This window comes from Eurytemora carolleeae, unplaced genomic scaffold (assembly GCF_000591075.1).
Source record: "Eurytemora carolleeae unplaced genomic scaffold, Eaff_2.0 scaffold166, whole genome shotgun sequence".
Taxonomy (NCBI): Eukaryota; Metazoa; Arthropoda; class Copepoda; order Calanoida; family Temoridae; genus Eurytemora; species Eurytemora carolleeae.
The window spans coordinates 5,679-29,499 of NW_019396125.1; the positions used below are offsets into that span (position 1 = coordinate 5,679).

General features: G+C 31.4%; 1 protein-coding gene across 1 annotated transcript; it reads left to right on the forward strand.

The window, feature by feature from the left end:
- LOC111695680 (ras-specific guanine nucleotide-releasing factor 2) lies at positions 1-23,115 on the forward strand (the record flags this gene model as incomplete). Its single annotated transcript, XM_023465084.1, has 12 exons — positions 1-84; positions 4,777-4,852; positions 6,858-7,064; positions 7,771-7,868; positions 9,501-9,585; positions 12,715-12,781; positions 15,316-15,377; positions 15,989-16,057; positions 17,303-17,382; positions 17,874-17,991; positions 21,097-21,197; positions 22,230-23,115. Coding segments are annotated over 12 exons (1,177 nt in total), but the record flags the coding sequence as incomplete, so codon positions are not given.
- Between the last annotated feature and the right edge of the window lie 706 nt (positions 23,116-23,821).

Sequence of the window (23,821 nt, forward strand, 5' to 3'; positions counted from 1 at the left end):
TGAAGGTACAGCTGATGGTTGTGGTGTATCTCTTGAATATTTTCTCTCTGAACTATCTGATGATGATCTTTCCTCTGGTTCTTGGTAATATACGGAGCTAAACCAAACCCTCAGCCAAGGATAATTTATCTCTCTATAATGGTGCTGTTTTTCCTGCTTGAAGGATAATTTATCTCTCTATAATGGTACAGTTAATCCTGCTTGTAGGATAATTTATCTCTCTATAATGGTGCTGTTTATCCTGCTTGTAGGATAATTTATCTCTCTATAATGGTGCTGTTTATCCTGCTTGTAGGATAATTTATCTCTCTTTAATGGTACAGTTTATCCTGCTTGAAGGATAATTTATCTCTCTATAATAAAGTTCAGAGCTGGAAAGGAATTGAGTTTTTGCCACAAACTCAAATCTTCTGATCCCAATATCTTTGCAACTTGATGGTGCAAATGTTTGATATTTCAAACTTAGATTATTTCATCTATAAGTATTAATAGTTTGAAATATCTAAGGTCTACAACATTGGGTTACAAAGATATAGAGATCAGAAAATCAGAGTTTGTGGCAAAAACTCAACTCCTTTTAGAATTTTTTTACATTTTACTGAAAACAAACTAAAGATTAAAATAATCTTAGGATTAACCAAAAGATCAAGCATTGATCTCCACAATTCTAAAGTTTTTAGCTCAGGTTGAACTGTATATGCATACTAGAGGAAGTACACTACCTAACATTCTTTAAAAAAGTAATTAAAATTTAGTTGCCTTTTACAATCAGAAATATTCTAATGAGGTTCATTTTTTTGGTCTCAGAAATACATTGCTCTCTAGATCTTGATTTACTCAAGTATGTCTTGTACAATAAGGCTTTTATTCCTTTTAAAGCTTTTTTCAATTTTAACAATAAATTATATAAATAGTATTATATATATATATTATATAAATAGTTATATATATATATATATATTATATAAATAGTATTAGACTTTTTTCATTTATTTAATTGCTTCAAAACGTGAGAACAACTATATAATTGCTTTTAAAATCGCTATTTATGTTTTAATACCACAAAATCAGATTTTTTGAGGATGGTATTTTTGGAAACTATCTTCTCAAATAATGTGCACAATAAAAAATGAATGTTGACTTCCAATTTCAACTTAACTCAATTTTCAGCTTCCTGCTTTTTAAAATAAAATAATTAATTTTTACCATGTCCTCAAAACCTTAAAATTTTAGAATTTTTCTTTAAAATTTTTGTTTGATTTATTTTTTGACTTTTTTGGTGTTTTCATAATGGAAACGTGGTTTTGTGGTTTTATTAAGGTTTTTCTAACAAATTACATTGGTTTGTATTTATAATGTTTTTGGTATTCGGTTTCCTGCTAAATATATTACATGTATACGTTTCCTGATAAAAGTATTTAGATTTCTTAACCCGAGCTTTTTGAAAAGGACTGTCAGTGTTAATATTTTTCCAGTGACCTTCCATTTGCAGATTACAGTGATAACCAGAAAACTCTGGAATAGTAAGTCGACATGACGCACAGTATTTGTGCAGTGTACACAGACCCATTTCACCTAATAAGTGGTTCAATAACTTACTAGTTATAAATCATTTGCTTTGTAACAACATCAAATGCATTTCAGTATTGTTTTAATGTCGTCTTCCTATTCTACAGTTTTCTGGTTATCACTGTAGATGTGCGATTCAAACCTTTGAGGTTCCTTGTTTTTCTAGATTAAAATTGATAATTTTCAATTGGGGGCTCTCTTTGAAAGTGCTCTGCAGCGTATAGGAAATATTTCTCTTCATTTTTACTTTTGTGTATGGAGCTTGCAGGCTGTAACTCTTAAAACGGCGGGTCAAAAATGGATGATTTTGAACATCGACTTTGCGCACATTCTCAGTAATTATACACCATTGAGACGTTTATATGTCTCGAATGAAATCTATATAAATTCTCCACAAAACTACATTCTCAGGTCAACTACCATACATTGCCGGTCACTCCCTTTAAACGGCGGGTCACTTGAAAAATATAAACAGCTCTAAAACCCGATCTATGACTATACGTTGTTATTTTGACGCCAGCAAGGTTTTCAAATTAAACAAATGCGTAAAACAAAAAAGTTTGACTTAAAAAATGTGTAAATTTTAAAAATATTACATACAGGGTTACCCAAGGTCAAATGAAGAAATAAATTTACAGTTCCAGTCTGCAGGGACTCCTAAATAACAGGAATGCATGGTTCCTCCTTTTGAGGCAAAAGATGAATCTTTGCATTATCTCAAGAAAAGTTTCTTTAGTTTCTATTAAATAAATTATAATCTCTCCATTCCTTTCCATAATATTGATGTTCCGCGTTCGNAACCTCGGGATTATTTACCCCTCCCACTCCAGGCCTATGCATGCATTTTTATTCAAGATTTCAAACCTTTATTTGCTTTGCACGGTTTTTTTCCTCTTCTGCTTTACATATAGAATCGAGCGATTGAGAAGAATGTCTATTTTGAATTTCTGTCGTTTTCATCAAAATCAAAATTAGAGAAAGAACTAGGTCACAAAGTCGTACCAGTAATAGTAGTAATATAGTAGGATTACGTGATAAAATTGGACCAATAGGAAGGCTGTGTAAGAATTCCGACCAATAGGAATTTGACATTCTCCACCTGTCTACAGGGTGTCCCACGAAACATGACAGTTGGTAAATAGTTTTGAATGTCGTCTTCCATACACTGTTTTAGATATTAAAGGCTGTTTGTAGTTTATTTCGTTTAAAAATTCTTTTGCTCAAATATATTTTACTTTGAAGTTAATTTTACTATAAAATATGACTCCCATATAATTATAAAAGATTTTGGAAGAATCATTCTAAACTATTTACCAACTGTCATGTTTCGTGGGACACCCTGTAGTCAGTCCTGCAGAGTCCTTCTGAGAGTAAATTCGGTTTATCAAAACATTGCATGATCAACTGCCATAAATATATTACATAAGGTTTTGGTAAAGATACTTTATCATGAGACTATTTTCATATTTGCCATATTACAGAGGGGTGTATATTTTACAGGGGGGGGGATGGGATGATTTTTGATGATATGGGGGCACGGCCAGCCTTAGTACATTTGAATTTCCGAGCCGGGTCAACCTTTCCGGTCCCAGTTTGTACTGTACCATCTCTATGGGCAGGATTAGCTGGTGCAAGAAGATTGACGCGGTCAGAATTTATGCTTCATATAGGTTGAATTAACTTTTACTAAAGGGGTAGAGGTGCGTGAATAGAACCAAAATTATCACTGACAAATATGTCTTCTAATATATAAATATANGGGGGGGGGTGGTTATCTAAAGAGGGAGAAATGTATTTCTAGAAAATATGAAGTATTCACCTGGCCTTCCCATATTATTTCTTATTCTGCTTTTGTTTATGTAACTCCCTTGAGATTTATACTTATTCTTGTTTGTGTGACATCTAAATTCAATATTTTCAAATCCCAAGCGTTTATACCAGTTTTAGCTCATGAGCCATGTATTCCAAGCGTTTATACCAACTATAGCTCATGAGTCATGTATTCCTAGGGTTTATACCTACTATAGCTCATGAGCCATGTCCCCAGTATCGCGTCAAGAGGCCTGAAATCCAAGATACGTGAAAAAGTAACATTTTGTCTCGTGAAATCAATTTTAAAGTTGTAAGTAATGATGCTGCGTGATGATAAACAAAATGTATAAAAAAATCCTCTCTCGAAAGTCGTGACCATAAATCTTCCAAACATGTTCCCAAAATTCAGGATAATATCTCAGAATTTAATAGATAAAAATATCAAAGGTCTATTAGGTTACAGAGATATACGGGTTAGAAAATAGAGCTTGAGAAGAATGAAGAATAAACAAAACTAAATTGGCTTTTATTGTTCAACATTATATGATTATTCCTGTTGACTCTATATTTGCAGGTTTTTTTTGTAAACTGTATTTCCAGACTTAATATTTTCACGCTCAAAAACATAATTCCCTTGTGCTTGTTCTGTATTTGTATGCTTGCTTTTTTAATCATACACATTTCGCATGTTTAATTTTTGTACATATTTAATATTTGTGCATGTTTAGTATATGCATACTATAGGGTTGCATGCCTTTCATTTGATTTCCTTGACCAGGTTAGCAAAATGTTTTTAATCCAAGAGCTAATTCGTTCTTTAGTCATTTTATCATTTTTTCTTTGAATAATTCTCTTTAATTCTGTATAAATCTCTCTTAAACCTCTTGAAGAGCTCTACCTAGAACTATTTGTACAGTTTAAATCCAATAGAAAATTTAAAAAATATAATCAAAACATTTTGTTCAGAATTTCAAGAGAAAAAGGATAAACATTAAATATAACGTTCATTGAGACGAAATAAACTAACTTTCTCTATGCATTCCCTCTCCCCCCAACCTCCCCCCTGACCCAAGGGGTAGGGATTATTTGATTAATCTTATACCTGTCCTATGCTAAACTCATTGATCAAATTTCATAGAGTCTAACACTTTAAACTCCAACAATTATAAGAAACTCACTTTCTAAACCCTTTATTTTTTAAACCTATGATATCAAACTTTTTATAATGTATCTTTTTGTTTTAATCGTTTGAGATATTAAAGGTCAACGACATCAAGTTGCAAAGATATGTTTGTCACATGTAAATTGTTCCTTTACACGAACATCTATAAAGACATTCAGAGATTACCACTGTATTACATATATATAATACATATTTATAAAAGATATGTTCAGGTCTAGTTCTGCCAATGCTGCTGTTGCGTTTGCTGTTGCAACCGCAGGTTCTAGCAACCCAAGGGATCTACCACAGGTAGTTAAACATAATTTCAAGGTTAAAAGGTCGGGAAAATAAATCGTTGCGCAAAGATTATTTTAAATTCGTGTGTTATTTAATGATTCGGGATTCTGGTAAAAATGCCTTTTTATTTAGAAATAAATATGTAAATGGTGTTCATGGTGACGTCAAATTTCTGAATAAAAAACGTGCACAGCCTCGATATATTTAGGAAATTGATTCAAATAAAACCCCTGATACCTAAACTATAGTATCGTGCATTTTTTGGTTTACAGCTCCAGTCCCCCCCACCCCCTCTTGATGGATTAGGGGTGAAAAATGATGTATTCAGTGCCACTTTATTAATGCTTTTCAGTACAAGAGAATAATTTATCTTCAAAATAAAATGTTTCCCACTTTCAAACCTGCTGCTTCGGAAAGGGGAAACGTGGAAATGTTAAAGAAAGGATAATTAAGCTCCCCTCACCTCCTCCCTGTTCCTTCTTTATACTTTGATGTAAAGAAAATCAAAATTGATTATTTGTGCAGCGCTTTTTAAAATATCTTTAAATACGAAATCGTCTATTTCTTAGGGCTGGGCACGTTCCAACTTTTTCAAAACATTTCGTTAACGGTCAGTTCTAACCGTTTTTAAAATAGTTAGTTTAAGAGGGTAAAAACGTAACTTTGTTTCGTTAACAGTATTTTCCGTCTTTTTAAGTTACTAGTAGATAATGAAGACAATTTTTTTAGCAGCGTTAACGGACAATTTTTAACAACTCTTAATGGCTCCAGTCGTTAACCGTTCCGTTATTACAGAATTACGAAAAAAATTGCATGAATGGTTAATGAAATCGTTAACGGCATAGTTGTTAACAGTCTATTGAAGTATTAACGGCGTTAGTACAAGTGTAATGCAATTTAAAAGAAATTCACTGTTTAAAAAAAACAATCCGTTTCGTTTTCGTTTTCGATCGTTTATTTTTTTCAACAACAGCTAATCTGCTTCGTTTACTATTTAAAAATTTAAAAATTAACGGTTTTTGCCGTTCGTTAACAGGTCTTCCGTTTATTTTCGAAAACCTCTGTTTTGTTAACAGAACTTTGCCCAGCCCTACAGTATTTCTTCTTTTTCATTTACTAGTGTGTATCACACATTTGATATTAACCCTATAGAGGCTTGGGGGTCTGAATCTATATATAGGCTGGGGATGGGTGTTTGGCGCCCCCCCCCTAGAAAAAGGCCTTAGAGAATAGGTATAGGGTTTAAATGCATGTTTATAGCCAAAATTATTTAAGGCCAGCTCATAGAAAAAAATGTGACCTTTAACTTTAATAGTTTGGGCGCTAAGGAGGGTTTAACAAAATGTCTAAAAAAGGGTCAAAAAATGAAAAAAATATTATATTTGTTTGAAACAAATCTCAAAGTGTTACACATGTTTCTATATGCATTTTTTAAGGGCTTTTCAAAAATATATTTTTAGATCTGTAGCTTTATTCACAAAAAAGTTATGGGCTATTTTAGATTTTTTTTTCACAGACCGGACTTTTTTCCGCCCTGTACCCTACCCTGTAAATAAAAAAATAAAAATTTTAACAAAAAATCTCACGGTGATACTGTCAAAAATTAGAGTGCTAGGACAAACGCCAAACGCCCCCCCCCCCCCCCCCTCAGCTTGTTTAGGGTTAAAGGGATTGGCCGATAAAATGGAAGAGGTATAGTTTAATAAATCTGTGTTCCCACTATTAATAATAAATAATAATAATAATGATAATTTTTAAAGCACAATAATTAAGCATGAGTTAGAATAATTACTTAACAATTATGCAACTTAAAATAAACAATAAAAATCTATTCAGAGCTGGGAATGGATATTCAGATTAAGCAGTCGGTATTAATGGTATCCCATTCTTAAGTTCCCAGCTCAGTATCCTTGCTTTAAGATAGTTAACCTTGTCTTGCAACCTTTTTTATTTCAATTTATTCCCTTCAATTCTCGGTTATGTTATATTCAAATAAAAGTTAAAACCGTGGTTTTAGGGACGAGATGATTCCTTCCGAGCCGCAGCGCGACGGAAGATGTCAATTACCAGCAGTGCTGCCACCATGCGGGTACTTTCTGTACTTCGCCACTGGGTCACTAAGCATGCACAGGATTTCGAAGGAAACCTTCAGTTGAAGAATTTAACGATAGAATTCTTGGAGGATATTGTGTGTACTCCTACTCTACTCCCTGCAGAACATAAGGTGATAATAATAATAGCAATAATGAGTCTGGAGAAAACTTTTTGATCAATTTAATCTACAATAAATTCTCATTTTGTAAATTGTCTGAAAAAAGTATAATACAATTAAGATCTTGTTCCAGAATTTATAAAATGTACCTTGGGAACCCAGCTTTGACTAGATTTCACCCTTCTAAAGGCGGGTTGCCTCAGAATCTCAGAAACTCAGAATCTTTAAAGCAAGTCCAGAAAATGTCTGTTGTTCTATAGTTCTCCAATCCAAATTTGAAGTAGATCTGTCCGGAACCGTGTTCTTGTATAAAATCCAAATTTGAAGTAAATCTGACCCCCCCCCCCCCATCTGAACAAATTACTGTATACGCCCCTGCGGAAAAATAACTGACGTGGATATATAAGGATTTTGCAAATTACTGCTTCATATCTAATCCTTGTACAAAGCTCTTTTCAGCTTTAAAATTTTGTTACCAGGGATATAAAATAATTAAATAGGTCGAAAATGTCGGACCACAGGCTGTCTCATTAGTTGGTGAATAATTTTCCAAATTCTTTTCAAATCTATTTTTCTTAGCCCTATATGTTTACAACCTAATGAGTAGATCTTGAATTATGTGTTACTAAGTCAAATAACTTCTTAGTTTAAAATGTTATTATAGTTTACACCATGAGGTAGCAAAGATAAAGTTTCCTCCAATCCTCCAGTATTTTAGAGGCCGAGCAAGGATAATATAAGCTCTCTGAGTGCTCTGGAGATAGCGGAGCAGATGACCTATTTTGACCAGAAGATACTCTTTGCTATCGGAAGCGAGTAAGTTTTGATGTTTCTTCTAAAATTTTTTAAATTGTTGTGACGACAATATAATGCACCGTAATTTTTTAATTTGTTCCCGGGTTTTCATTTTTTAAATTTCATTAGATTTTTCAATTTGAATTTAAAATATTAGAAATAACTAAATTGTTTTAAAAATTCTCGTAAAATTTCCTTTATATTGATAAACTAATTTTGAAGTTTCTTCCTTGCCTTTTCAGGCTGGACTCGCTGGAGATTTCTCGATTAAGAGAAATGAGTCTTTGTCACAAACTCTAGTTTTCTAATCCCCTTAAATAAGTTTGAACTATAAAAGGTTTACACCATTAGGTTGCAAACATATAGGGATTAGAAAATTTGAGTTTCTGGCATTGAGACTCGACTTCTTTCTTATATTAATAAAATAATGTTGAACAAAAAGTTGAAAAATACATTATCTTCTAATTAAAACTTTTCTATATGACTCATGCGGGTTCGTTTAGGTTTTTAATCAAAGTTTTTTTGGAAGATTTTTTCTGACTGTTCACAGATTTTTCCCACGTAATTTAGATTCATTAAAAAGTTGTGTTAAAATAACAATTTCTTAAGTTTTTGTATTTTTGGTTTAGCGTTTACAAAATTTTAGAAGATATATTTCCTCCAAATTTTAACAAGATTTGGTTAAACCTTCTTCAACCATTTGGACAATTTTTCTTGTAATTGAGTTTACACAGAAAACATCTTTTTAAAATATTTTAAACTACAGGATGTCCCACGAAATATGACATTTGGTGAATGGTTTAAAATGTCTTCTTCCATAATTTGTTAAGTTGTTTGATACCAAAGAGAATAATAAAAAATATTGTATGGGAGTCATCTATCAGAAAAATTGATTTCAAAGTAAAATATATTTGAGTACAAGATTTTTTAAACAAAATAAACTACATAAAGTCTTTAATATCTAATACAGTATATGGAAGAAGACATATAAAACTATTCACTAACTTTCATGTTTCGTGGGACACCCTGTACATCTTTAAAATTTAAAAAATATTAGTCAGAAAAAAGATTTAGATTGAAAAAACGACATTTAATTTGATGTTGTTCTAATTAGATTTACCATCCTGTACCTAAAAAATGTAACTTATTAAGTGAATATGGTCGTCAGACGCTGAACTCCAACCTTCGAGTGTGCGAGGTGGGGAAGACTTCACTGCCGCGCTTAATTAAAATCATGAATAAGGGGGGATGACATTTGTAGATCGAGATTGAATCCTAGCCGCAGCGCTCGGCCCAGAAAGTGTCATAACTTAACCTAACCTGTGGCCGCAGCGCTCGGCCCCCTAGTCTGTCCTAGCCGCTGCGCTCGGCCCAGAAAGTGTCTTAACATAACCTAACCCTAAATAAATACTAATTTAATTGAAAATTGTTAAAAAAGTGGTCATGTACAAAAGTAAAATCTACAGTGAAGTCTTCCCCACCTCGCACACTCGAAGGTTGGAGTTCAGCGTATGTCAATATGGTCTGTGTAGTGTGTACTGCATTGCACAATTGCCGTGTTACATGTTCCTTGGACTAAAATACTGTTACTTGAGTACAACAGTCGTCTTCTACAGTTTTATGTGTCTAACTGTAGTTTGCCACGTTTTTCAGAGAGTTCCTCGGTCAGGCCTGGATGAAGAAAAACAAGGAGGAAAAAGCCCCAAATATTTGTTTAATGACGGAAAGATTTAATGATGTAAGTTATTTATCACATTATTGAGTATTTATTACATTATGTATTGATGATTCAGGGGTATGTACATTGTACATGAAGGGGGGGGGGGCTATTTGGACTATTCCCCTGGAAATTTCAAGAAATGTTAAATTGTAAAAATTCAAAAACAATAGTTCCCCCCTTCCGTTATAAACACTGTGTGTAGCTTGGTTCAACTTTTTTTTGTTCTATATTATGATGTCCGCCTTATTTAAACATTGTTTTGTAGTCCCAAAAAAAGAAATTGTATTAAAAGCAGTAAACTTTGCACACCAAAACCTAATGTTTTTATGTCAAGTGAGAATAGTTCTTTGATATCCTTCAAAAAATGTACTTTTGAAAGTTTTCAATTTTAGCTGAATTCGTTTGTAAAAACTCCACGTGTTTCTTTCCCCCTTATCCTACAGCCTTGAAAATTCAAAAAATTTGTAGATTTTAAAAAAGATTAAAATTGTCTCTTTTTTCATTTGTAAGATAAATCACAATTTTTTTTTAAATCACTTTATTCCAAAAAATGATAAAATCTATTCAAAATTTTTATTTTTTTTCAGGACACACTGTATAATATCATTACCTATGAATTTAGTCTATTCATAGATTAATTAACAATACAAATAGAAAACTAGATGTCGTCTTTGTAAGACTAAAGAGTTTTTTGTTCACAATAGCCCAATTGAGTTCTTCGCAGGTAGCGTTGAATTACAAGACAGAGAGAGAGTGTCTCAGCATACATTTAACATCTTTGGGAGTCTGCCTCAAAGTTATCGTGAAAGAAAAACCCCTAAATCTTGAAAAGACGACATAAAGTTTTCTATCTGTATTGTTAATTATTCTATGAGCCTATTATTCAAAGTTCCGGAATTCAGGCTTAAATTTTTAAATTCTTAAGACTGAACAAACGCATTCCTTTCGACTCATGCTGTAAATATTTCTTTTCAGTTAATGAACTTGTACTGTACACCTTTACAGGGGTGTATAGAGTGAACTGTACACTTTAAAGGGGTGTGCACTGTACACATTAAAAAGGTGTGCACTGTACACATTAAAGAGGTGTACACTGTACAGTTTTACAGGGATGTATAGTGTAAGTTTACACTTTTACAGAGGTGTATGGTGTACACATCTACAGGGGTGTATAGTGTATACTTTTACAGGGGTGTATATTATATACATTTACAGGGGTGTACAGTGTACACTTTTACACGGGTGTATATTATATACATTTACAGGGGTGTATAGTGTTTACAGGGGTGTATAGTATATACTTTTACAGGGGTGTACAGTGTACACTTTTACACGGGTGTATATAGCTAGATAGTGAAGACTTTTATAGCAGTGAATACTGTATTGGTCAAAAGTAACTTATTTTATTATTATTCGATGACTTTTATTGGAGTGTAAAGGGTACACTATTACAGTGTACCCTTTTCATAGGGGTGTTTCACGTATACAGGAGTGTTAATTAACTTTCTTTTAGTGGTGTATAGTGTACACTTTTGCAGGGGTGTATAGTGTAAAATTTTCTTATGGGTTTACCGTGTTTACACTTGCAGGGGTTTGTACTGTACTTTTACCAGCCTACCAGGGTGTATAGTGTACCCTTTTCACAGGGGGTGCAGGGGCGGATACAGGGGGGTGGCGGGGGGACATTCGCCACCCCCTGACAGATTCGAGGCAAAAAATGTTCCCAATTTTATAAATCGAATGTGTTTTTAAAATTTCAAGCTTTTTTTATTTAATTGAAATCTTGACTTTCTTTTCTTCAGTTTAATTTAAAAATCAACGGCAACAAGTAAATGTTATTGTTAACGATAAAGGAAGTGAGTTTCTGTCACAAACTCAAATTTTCTAATTCCTATATCTTTGCAACCAAGTATCGTAGACCTTTGATATTTCAAACTATAAATTATGTTAGATAAGGTAGTCTACGTTTGAAATATAAAAGGTTTACACCACCAATAAGTTGCGAAGATAAGGATTAGAACATTTGACTTTGTGACAAAAACTCACTTCCTTTAGAATTAGAATTTTGTAAGAAACTAGACTTAAGTTATAATATTGTTCATATCTAGTAATGTTCCTTAATCAATACTCATTTATTAAAATTGTAATATTGGTCCTAATTTTGATGCATTTAAGTATAACTAGTAATTTCTTTTTGTTTTTAAATTGCTAATGTTCCTATTATTGTTCCTGTTCCTAATACAGTGTCCGACCCAACTTAAATCCCTGTCCTAATCCAATATTTTTGTTCCTAATTCCTGAACAATCTTTTTATTGTTCCTAAATCCCTGTCCGAATCCATTAATTTTGTTCCTAATTCCTGAACAATCTTTTAATTGTTCCTAAATCCCTGTCCGAATCAATTAATTTTGTTCCTAATTCCTGAACAATCTTTTAATTGTTCCTAAATCCCTGTCCGAATCATTTAATTTTGCTCCTAATTCCTGAACAATCTTTTAATTGTTCCTAAATTCCTGTTCTAATCCGTTAATTTTGTTCCTTAAAGTTAAAAATCTAGTTTTTTAGTCTTTAGTCATTAATTTTGACTCTTTTTGAGTCTTTTAAGTCAAAAAAAAATTTCCCCTGCGGCACGATTTTTTGTTCCTAATTATTAATTTTTTTGTTCCTAAAAAATCTTGCCCCCCCCCCTCACTTAAATCCTGTGTCCGCCCCTGAGGGGGTGTATCACTTTTACAGAAGTGTATAGATTACACTTTTGCAGGGGTGTATAGTGTACAATTTTACAGGGGTGTATAATGTAAAATTTTACAGGGGTGAAAGTGTATACTTCTACAGAGTTGTTTAATGCACTTTAACAAGACTACACACTTTTATAAATAAATTTAAAGATATTACAAAACAAGGTTTCTAATCAAAACTTCCCTTTAAGGTTATATTAGAAAGAATGATTTAGTTACAGCAATTAAAAACAACTCAATGCCATGAAAGGATTTTTTTTGCAAAAAAAGTTCTATCTGGGCAAGCTTGAGCTACGTCATAGAAATTCCTGTTTTTTTTATTACTCATATGGTTAATTTTGAATCTCTTCTATTTTTTAACACTCCCTTTGACTTTATTGTATTTAATTTTGATTTTAATTTGTTTTAGATGTGTCGTCTCATCGTTTCAGAAATCATCAGTAGTCCATGCTTAACTAGTAGGGTGGACCGAATAGGTAAATATGGAATATTTAGTAAGGTGGATCGAATAGTAAATATACAATCACTAGCTTGAAGGTAGAACCGAATAGGTAAATGTTGAATATTTAGTAAGGTGGACCGAATAGTAAATATTCAATCTCTAGCTTGAAGGGAGAACCGAATAAGGAAATGTTGAATATTTAGCTTGCAGGGTAACATAATAGATACATATTAAATGACTAGCCCCCCTGGTAGAACAAATTTGAAAACAGTTTTTCTTAAAAAGAAGGTGGACTGAATAGGTCAACTTAAATAGTCTTTTTAACCAATAAGGGGGACTGGACAGATCATAGTAATGTTAAACCATTAGGATACTAATTTGTGAAATGGTCTTTTTTACCAGTAGGGTGGACTGAATGAATACTTAGATACTCTATTTTTATTAGTAGAGTAAACTGAACCATATGATTCAATCTAAAATTGTACTGTACTGAATGATTGCTGCATGAAGAAATCTTTTTCTTAAAAGTTACTGGACCCTGGAGGAACACAAATTTAAACTTTTTATTATACTTGATTTTAAATTTTCAAATTGAAGAATAGTATAAAAAAGAAAATTGCAAAAACAGAGAACTGCAGCACTGTGCAAAATGCGTAATATAAAGAAGAAAGAAAAGCAGAAAAATATGTGTCAAAATGCATTTTTCTCTTGTTTGCAAGGGATTTGAATGAGTTGATCTACAAGAGAGGAACAGAATATGAATGTATGATCAGCTAAAAAGAAGATTCAATATCCAAAGAAAAAATGCAGTGCTCTATTTAGATTTTGTTTTTAAAAAATTCAAATTTAAAAATAAATGTTAAAAAAAAAAAAATTAATTCAAAAATAAATGTAAAAAAAAAATAATTTAAATTTAAAAATAAATGTTAAAAAAAAAAAAATTAATTCAAAAATAAATGTAAAAAAAAAATAATTTAAATTTAAAAATAAATGTTAAAAAAAGTGACTAGAGGCATAACTCTAGTTTGAAGTATTGAATTGAAGTAGTGATGTTAAACAAACACAGAACAAATAGTAGATCACTTGAAATTATGCCTACAATCCCTTTCAGTTAGATAATTGTGACCTGTAACATTAATTAAAAAATTAGGAGTGTTTTTTCTTCAATGAAATGGATACTTAGAAGAAAAAATGTAATTAAAAGATTTAACAAGAGCAAAGAAAAAAGAGAGACAAATTCTAAGTAAAGTTAAGAAAAGACTGAAAATCTAAAGAATTTGTTTTACGTAAATGCTGTACAAACTTTAAAAATGTAAAAAAATGTATTATATGTAAAAAAAACTGTGAAAACTTTAAAAAGAATAGTAGGATAATATTACACTGAAGAATATTATCTGTCTTAACGGGAGATATATTATATTCAATTTCCTCCAGGTCCAGGTTCCGCAGATTAATAGGGTAAATGTATCTAGTACCTATATATATAAACACTACAGGTTGTCTCAAAAAACTGGGCAAGGTGTCATTAGAAAGCTCTATATTTCAGTTATTTCATGATGTTAATTTTTCCTTCCAGGCCTCATGCTTTTTTTGTTACAACCAATTATTTGGGCGTAAGTCGAAAATCTATTTTCCAGGATTTTTCAAATTTTCAATTTTTCACATCTCATTTTTATTCGTTCATAAAGTATGAAAATATTAAAAGATTTTTGAAACTTTTTTTTATAAACATCAGATGTTTGGATTAGCAATCATTACTATTGGAGTCAGAGCAATCTAAAAATAAAAATAAAATTAAAAACAAAAAATCTACAGGGTACCTCCGTACAAACCCAGCCCAGACCACAAAAAAAAATTAAATTTTCTTTTTGAAATCAGTTGGTACAATCCATAGCTCGCTTTTTCAACCAAATTTTTTATCTAAGCCACCTGGGCACAAAAATAAAACACTTTTGTAAATCTGAAATTCTTTAAAAAATCATCACTTTCATTAATAATATTTTTACATTAGAAATTATGTATTCTTCTACATTTGTTATTTTTCCATTTTTATGATAGGTTTAAGATGTTAAATAGTTAAATAGGCCAAAAATGTTGTAAGTCATTATATAAAGAGCATTCATCATTTAGAAACAAAAAAAACGTTTTTTTGGTAATTTCTTTAGTCAGAATAAAAATATTGCAAACTTGTATGGTATTCAAATCTCTTTAAAGACTTAAAATTTTAACATTTAGAGTAGTGGACCGCTATAGCTGATATATGTAGATGTTTACATAATTTTAATATTTAGAGAAGTGGACTGATAAAGCTGATATATTAGATGTTTACATAATTTTAATATTTAGAGTAGTGGACCGCTATAGCTGATATATTAGATGTTTACATAATTTTAATATTTAGAGAAGTGGACCGCTATAGCTGATATATGTAGATGTTAACATAATTTTAATATTTAGAGGAGTTGACTGCTATAGCTGATATATGTAGATGTTTACATAATTTTAATATTTAGAGTAGTGGACTGCTATAGCTGATATATTAGATGTTTACATAATTTTAATATTTAGAGAAATGGACCGCTGTGGCTGATATATGTAGATGTTTACATAATTTTAATGGAGTACTACAGGTGAACTATTGACTAAACAAATATTTATGTACCATTGTACCTGGTTAAGTATTTAGGCGGGATCTTGAGATGAGTTTAAAATCCCAACTCAATCTCAACTGTCAAAATCAATCCTTGGCTTATCTTTAAAGTATAAACCATGTGGCCGCATTAATATGTATTCAATATTTCTACACAAAATCAAATCCAGCCTGGACAAAATAATGGTCAGTTGGGACAATAAAGTGATCAGCTGGGATAATAAAGTGATCAGCTGGGACAATAAAGTCATTTAAGAACAAAAAATATTCAAGCAATTGAGGTGGGTTGTGGAAGCGAAATAATGCACGATTAAAAAAATTTCAATTAAAAAAAATACCAATTCAAAAGTTTTTGCATTAAAAATACTGCCTCAATCTCTTATTTTTTAATTTTCCTTCCTAATAATGTAAACATTTGATGCTTAAAACTTTTGCTGTTTGACCCAGCAAAATTTTTAATATTCAAAATCTAAACTTAGGTGCCATTTATCAGTTTTCTTAAACTAGATTTCACTGCATCTTATTTCAATAAATTGATAATGAATGAAACATTTTATTCAAAGATAATTTTACATATTTTTAATTTTCTAGGTTTGCGCTGCCTTCACTAACGCCTCTGTATTTCGTTTAAAGAAAACTTGGGAAAGATTATCTAAAACGGTGAGAGACAAGAAAACAAAAATTAACTCAAAATCATAAAAATAAACTATTGAAAATAAAAGCATTTTTATCCCTTTTTTCTTGCTTTTTTTGCTATTTGGTTCAATTCATAATTTTCAAATTTCACATCTCATTTCATTATATTTTATACCAAATTATTTCTTTCTTTAATTTCTTCTATCATTTACTATTCTACCCTATTATGATATTTTGGTCATTTTATAATTCTATCCTGTTTTATATTATTCTGTTTTATTCAAATTTTTTCTATTTCATCCCATTCTATTTTACTGTAATTTATTATATTCTATTCTATTTTATACTATTCTCTAATCTCTATTCTATATTTTTCTATACTCTGATATGTTGTATATTTAATTCTAGTCTATAATATTTTTTATAAAACTATTGTGTACTTTATCATTCTTACTCATTTGATTGTGAATTTCATAATGAACATGCTATAAAGTAATCATAGTGCTATAAAGTTAAGTTAGCTGTATATTATAGCACCGTACTATAAAGTAATCATTGTTTAATTAATGTTTAATTAGCTGTACATTATAGCATGTGTGCTATAAAGTTTTAATTTGGTTCCCGGATTTTCTCCAACAAATTTAGGATATTTACAAAATGTTTTTTCAATTAATGAAAATAAAATTGAAATTAACTTTATATTTTACTTCTGCCTTGTTTCAAAGCTTATTTGATCTAGGAATAGCCATTGAAATAAGACAAATATACAAACGTTTCATAAAATTACCTATAACAGTATTATTTTGGCACAACGTGCTATAAAGTTTTAGCACTTAAATTTTCTCTATATCTCGCCTTTTTAGATTATATTTTGTCCCTCGCTAAAGCTTGGGACAAAATTTAATCTAATCGATAAAGAGAAAATGACTGTCCAAAAACTTTATAACACTGTAAACCAAAATAATAGTGTTATAAATAGTAAATACTATTCAACATATTTATATTATTAATGTTTAGACGAAGGAAACAATAGATAAACTGCAGAATATGGTTTCTAGTAATGTTTATACTATTCTACATATTTATATTATTAATGTTTAGACGAAGGGAACAATAGATAAACTGCAGAATATGGTTTCTAGTAATGTTTATACTATTCTATATATTCATATTATTAATGTTTAGACGAAGGGAACAATAGATAAACTGCAGAATATGGTTTCTAGTAATGTTCATACTATTCTATATATTTATATTATTAATGTTTAGACGAAGGGAACAATAGATAAACTGCAGAATATGGTTTCTAGTGATGGGAGACATAGAAATCTGAGAGACGCTCTTCATAGGTTAATATTTAAAATCTTTATATAAAGGGGCTGTTGAGGAATTTCAAGTAACCCTCTATTAAAAAGTTTGTTCCTAATTCACAATTGTACTTTTTAAAACTGTATCTTAACAAAATCACTCAAAATAACTTCTTTTTTGTTCTTCAATTTTGTGTACATTGCCTACATAATGTTTCTTGCAATTATTACAATTTTATCCTTGAGTAAACTTTCCAAAAGAATGTTCAGTGATTTTAAATTGCATGAAAACATATTTTTGTATTAATACGATAATGCAAAGCAGATTAGGAAAGAATAAAGAATACAATAAAATCATATTATAATTAAGACTAATGGATAGATAATTCACAATTAATTTGATTCTACAAGAGTGATTTTTGGAACTTTTCTCGGTGTCTGCATTTATTGAGTATTCGAATTCATGATTATTGGACATTTTCTTAGATATATAGAATGAATTATGTACAGTCGTCTCTGTATATTTATTTTAGATGTGACCCACCCTGTATCCCATACCTGGGTATCTATCTATCAGATCTTACATTTATTGATGAAGGAACACCAAACTTTACTGAAAACGGTCTTCTTAACTTTGCTAAGATGAGAATGGTGAGTAGACTAGTAGATCAGTAGACTCATAGACTAGAAGTCTAGTAGACTAGTAGTCTAGTAGACTAGTAGTCTAGTAGACTAGTAGTCTAGTAGACTAGTAGTCTAGTAGACTAGTAGTCTAGTAGACTAGTAGTCTAGTAGATTAGTAGATCAGTAGACTCGTATACTATTATACTAGTAGGCTAGTAGATAAGTAGACACATAGACTACTATACTAGTAGATCAGTAGACTCATAGACTACTATACTAGTAGATCAGTAGACTCTTAGACTAGTAGACTATAGTAGATCAGTAGTTTAGTAGACTAGTAGACTAGTAGATCAGCAGACTCGTAGACTAATAGACTAATAGACAGTAGACTTGTAGACTAGTATTGACTAGTAGACTTTTAGATCAGTAGACTTTTAGATCAGTAGACTTTCAGACTAGTTGATCAGTAGACTAGTATAGACTAGTAGACTAGTAGAGTAGTAGATTAGTATACTAGTATAGACTAGTAGACTAGTATAATAGTATAAGTAGACAATAAAAAGAATTATTTTCCAAATATTTGGAAAAATGAAAATGAAACTGAGAAAGAACCCGGCTCTAACTCATTAATCATAAATTACTAATTCTTTTTCTTCTATTTAGTAGAAGAGCTTTGCCTCACTAATGAGCAGAAACTTTTATGTTTTTCTTTTAATAAAACAAGACATTCGTATATAGGTTCCCTCTGGCCGCCCAAACGGCTAGACTGAATGGGCTGAAATTTTTTGTAGGCTCTCATGGAGAGCTTGGGGGTGATATAGGCTGAACAAAATTCGATATTTTTCTTTTAAATTAATTTTTTTTAAATTTTTTTTCAACATTTTTTTTCTCCAGGGATAACGCCGGGCCTTTCAGCTAGTATATTATAAATGTATACTAGCTTTGACTCAGCTTTGCCTGAAAACTAAGCTTTTCCTATAAGAGTAAACCCGCTTACTTTTGAGTCCTTTTGTATATTAAGCTAAAAACATGCATGCAGAACCTACTGAATTTTCCAATCAAAATTTTAGACAACCTTGTCAATGGGTTTTTGAGTCAAAATCGGATTCAAATAGACAAAAAACAAACATACTGAGATTAATACTTTATTTAGATATACAGATATCATTTATATTTAATATTTGCAAATTTTGTTCAGTTCAAAGCGACTGTTAAGGTAAAATTAAAGGTGCACATGCTGAAGCCTGAACATTTTAGGAGTTAGTTTATATTTATTTGTGTTAAATTATACCAAAACTAATATATACATGATATGATCAAAACTTTAAACAGATCATATTCAGCAAATACGGAACAAATCTGAAAATTAGGATATCCCAGAGTTGCCTAAGGAGTTTAGGTACGCTCTTATCATATTTGAATATAATACTTATTCATTTTTAATCGATAAAATAATATAATTGTTACATCTGTATCATGCAGGGGCGTACGAGGGGGGGGGCCGCGCCCCCCGCCCCCCTCTACGCGTGCCCCCCCTGAGAGGCTGAGGGGGGGCATCCATATGGGAGGCTCTTTTAATATTACATCTGCTTGCATTTCCCTTCCTCAGGTCAGGCACAGTGGTGTACCTAGGGGGGGCAGTTGTTCTCTTGCCCCCCCTGGGAGTTCCAAAAATACAAAATTAAAAGAAAAATACGTTTAGAAAGTAACACCTGACAATGACAAAGACTAAGAATTTGTCTAAATTCACTGTTAATACAAGGAGAGAAAAGTTTTAGCCTTCTAAAGAGAATACTTCTTTACACAAGATGTACTATGACGGAGAGCAGACTTAACGATCTTGCACTTATAGCTTTACACCCTATAAGTCTGAGCTCTCTACTGAAAAAAATCATTGAAATGTTTGTGCAAGCAAATCCCAGAAAATTGTAGCTAAAAGATTTGGATAAAATGTAGATTGAGTAAATTCTATCTAAAAATTTCAGAAGAAATTTCGTTTATTCGTAAAAATATGATTTTTAATGATGCTGTGATTATTGATTTAGTTAGCTGTGATGGAGTTAAGTGATAAATTTATAAAGTCAAAAAGTTAGTTTTTCAAGCAAAGGAATAATTTTTAGACTCTAATGTTAGTAACACCCAAAAAAGTAGTCTTTTTGGTGTATTTTTATGGTGAACAAAATAAGTCCAGGTGGGAGAGGGGGGGCAAAAAAAATTTAAAAAAGGTATTAATATCTTTTCAAAAAAGGGGTTTTTAAGGGGGGGACCAATGTTGCCAAGGGGGGGGACCAAAAAATTTTTTTTGCGCGCGTGCCCCCCCCTAAGCAAAAGCCCTCGTACGCCCCTGGTATCATGTGACCAGAATTTTCACCAATGGTAGTGCAGTATCTGGCCACGTGGCTCTGTCTGTATCACATGACAAAAATTTCCACCAATGGCAGTGCAGTATCTGTGTCTGTGTCTGTATCACAATTTCTTGAGAGAGGGAAATCATCGGATAGAACAAATATTGGTCGCAATTAACTCATTAAATGTTTAGGCTTTAGCCTATACCACCTTCTATTTTACCCTTACAGTTCCTTTAAATATACATTTTAGATGTTTAAATATTTATCTTCAAAACAACTTTTTTTTGAATGTATAACAATTTTGATTAAAGAATTCCATGAAATTATTTAAAGAATTGCTTCATTTATGAGTTTAGTTCAAGCTGAAGATTTGGTCAGAACCATAAAACATTGTGTCTTGGAAAATATATATTTAAACATCTAAAATATATATTTGAACATCTAAAATATATATTTGAACATCTAAAATATATATTTGAACATCTAAAATATATATTTAAACTTCTAAAATATATATTTAATCATCTAAAATATATATTTAAACATCTAAAATATATATTTGCACATCTAAAATATATATTTAAACATCTAAAATATATATTCAAACATCTATAATATATATTTAAACATCTAAAATATATATTTAAACATCTAAAATATATCATCTAAAATATATATTTAAACTGAAAAAGTTGAACATATAATTTTAATCTCCACTTGTTTGTCGTGAAATCTTAAAAACCTTGAATTTCAAGAATTGCAGGTATGATTTACATATTTCTAGATTGCTCATGTTATTCGCGAAGTAAGAAACTTCCAACAAACTCCATACAAGATAGATCCTATACCTAAAGCTGCAGGATACCTTTTAGACGCTTCTCTTAGGTTAGTTTACACTGTATACCTTCTAGACGCTTCCCTTAGGTTAGTCTATTACTGGATACCTTCTAGACGCTTCTCTTAGGTTAGTTTACACTGTATACCTTCTAGACGCTTCTCTTAGGTTAGTTTATTACTGGATACCTTCTAGACACTTCTCTCAGGTTAGTTTACACTGTATACCTTCTAGACACTTCTCTTAGGTTAGTTTACACTGTATACCTTCTAGACTCTTCTCTTAGGTTAATTTACTACTGGATACCTTCTAGACGCTTCTCTTAGGTTAGTTTACACAGTATACCTTCTAGACTCTTCTCATAGGTTAGTTTACACTTTATAAATTCTAGACGCTTCTCTCAGGTTAGTTTACACTGTATACCTTCTAGACACTTCTCTTAGGTTAGTTTACACTGTATACCTTCTAGACACTTCTCTCAGGTTAGTTTACACTGTATACCTTCTAGACGCTTATCTTAGGTTAATTTACTACTGGATCCCTTCAAGACGCTTCTCTTAGGTTAGTTTACTACTGGAAACCTTTTAGACGCTTTTCTTGTTTTAGTTACTGCTGGATACCTTATAGACGCTTCTCTCAAGGTAGTTTACTATTTGATACCTTCTAGACACTTCTCTTAAGGTAGTTTACTGCTCGATACCTTCTATACGCTTCTCTCAAGGTAGTTTACTATTTGATACCTTCTTGACGCTTCTCTTAAGGTAGTTTATTTCTGGATACCTTCTAGACGCTTCTGTTAAGGTAATTTATTTCTGGATACCTTCTTGACGCTTCTCTTAAGGTAGTTTATTTATGGATACTTTCTAGACGCTTCTCTCAGGGTAGTTTATTTCTGGATACCTTCTAGACGCTTCTCTTAAGGTAGTTTATTTCTGGATACCTTTTAGACGCTTCTCTCAATTGGTAGTTTACTACATTCTAGACGCTTCTTTTAGGTTTTGAATCAATAAAAACCAAGGGCTTTGTCAAAAAAAAACTTGAATGTAATTTTTATTGTAAATATAATCCCTGTTTGGTTCCAGGTTTGGAGATGATGAGCTGTATCAGAGATCACTTCAGATAGAACCCAGAGTCACTACAAGACTTTCCGTTAGTTATACATCAACCTCACCCTTAGTCAACCCTTCATCATCTCATCAACCTCGGCTTTAATCCACATTGAACATCAACCTACTCTCTAATCCACCAGATTAAACATCAACCTAGTCTGTAATCCACAAGATTATACATTAAACTAGTCTGTAATCCACAAGATTATACATCAACCTCATCTGTAATCCACCAGATTATACATCAACCTCATCTCTAATCCACCAGATTATACATTAAACTAGTCTGTAATCCACCAGATTATACATCAAACTCATCTCTAATCCACCAATTTATACATCAGCCTAGTCTATACTCCACCAGATTATACATCAACCTATTCTATAATCCACCAGTTTATACATCAGCCTAGTCTATAATCCACCAGATTATACATTAAACTCGTCTATAATCCACCAGATTAGTCTTAGCCTCTGAAAAATCAACCTTAACCTCTGGTCTACCAAATTAACCACGGCCAATAATCTACCAAAAGAATATTTCTTTAAATACCTTCTTCTCTATTCTGGCTCTAACCTGTATATACTGTACATGCTGTACATAAATAAATATAGTGTACTGTACTGAACTGACAGTACTGTACATGTACCACTAGTCCTGGTACCTGTGTAAGGTTTAAATATTACATCTAGTCAAACCAAAAGTCTTTTGATATGTTACTTTTTCACATTTAATCTGGGTACTAGTATTAAACTTACAAATTAAAGATGAAACTGCTTCTCATTTTCTTTTACAATTAAAAAATAATTGAAAATGCATTTTAAGTTAAAATATCAAGTATTTTTAAGAAATTTTTCGGAGAAAAATTCTTTTAAACAACGGCGCAGTTTAAATTAAAAAGTATTGAAACATTATTAAAAAGCCCTCTAGGGTTTTCTTTAATATTCTTCAACAGAAGTTAAAGATTAGATTATAAATCTATTCCTTGTGCCCTTTGTAAGTACTTTTCATGTACATTACTCACTAAACGACCCTTAGATGTTGTGATCCTAATCCGTATCATATTGTTAATTATATTTTAAAAATATGGAGGTTTTTAACATTAAAATAGGGGGACCACATATTTTAAAGAATATACATAAAACCTTCTTATCTTTGTTTACAAGCAAAGTATACTGCAGTTTCTGGGAGAAACATATACAACCCCAGTCTGAGTAGCACCCCATGGATCCGATTTACAGAATGCTGGGTTAACGCGTGTCAGGCGTCTGTTAGTTTATAATACTAATCTTACAAATTCTCTGTATTTAGTTTCTAATACTAATCTCTCAAATTCTCTGTATTTCGTTTCCTAATACCAATCTCTCAAATTCTCTGTATTTAGTTTCTTAATACCAATCTCTCAAATTCTCTGTATTTAGATTCCTAATACTAATCTCTCAAATTCTCTGCATTTAGTTTTCTAATACCAATCTCACAAATTCTCTGTATCTAGTTTCCTAATACTAATCTCTCAAATTCTCTGTATTTAGTTTCCTAATACTAATCTCTCAAATTCTCTGTA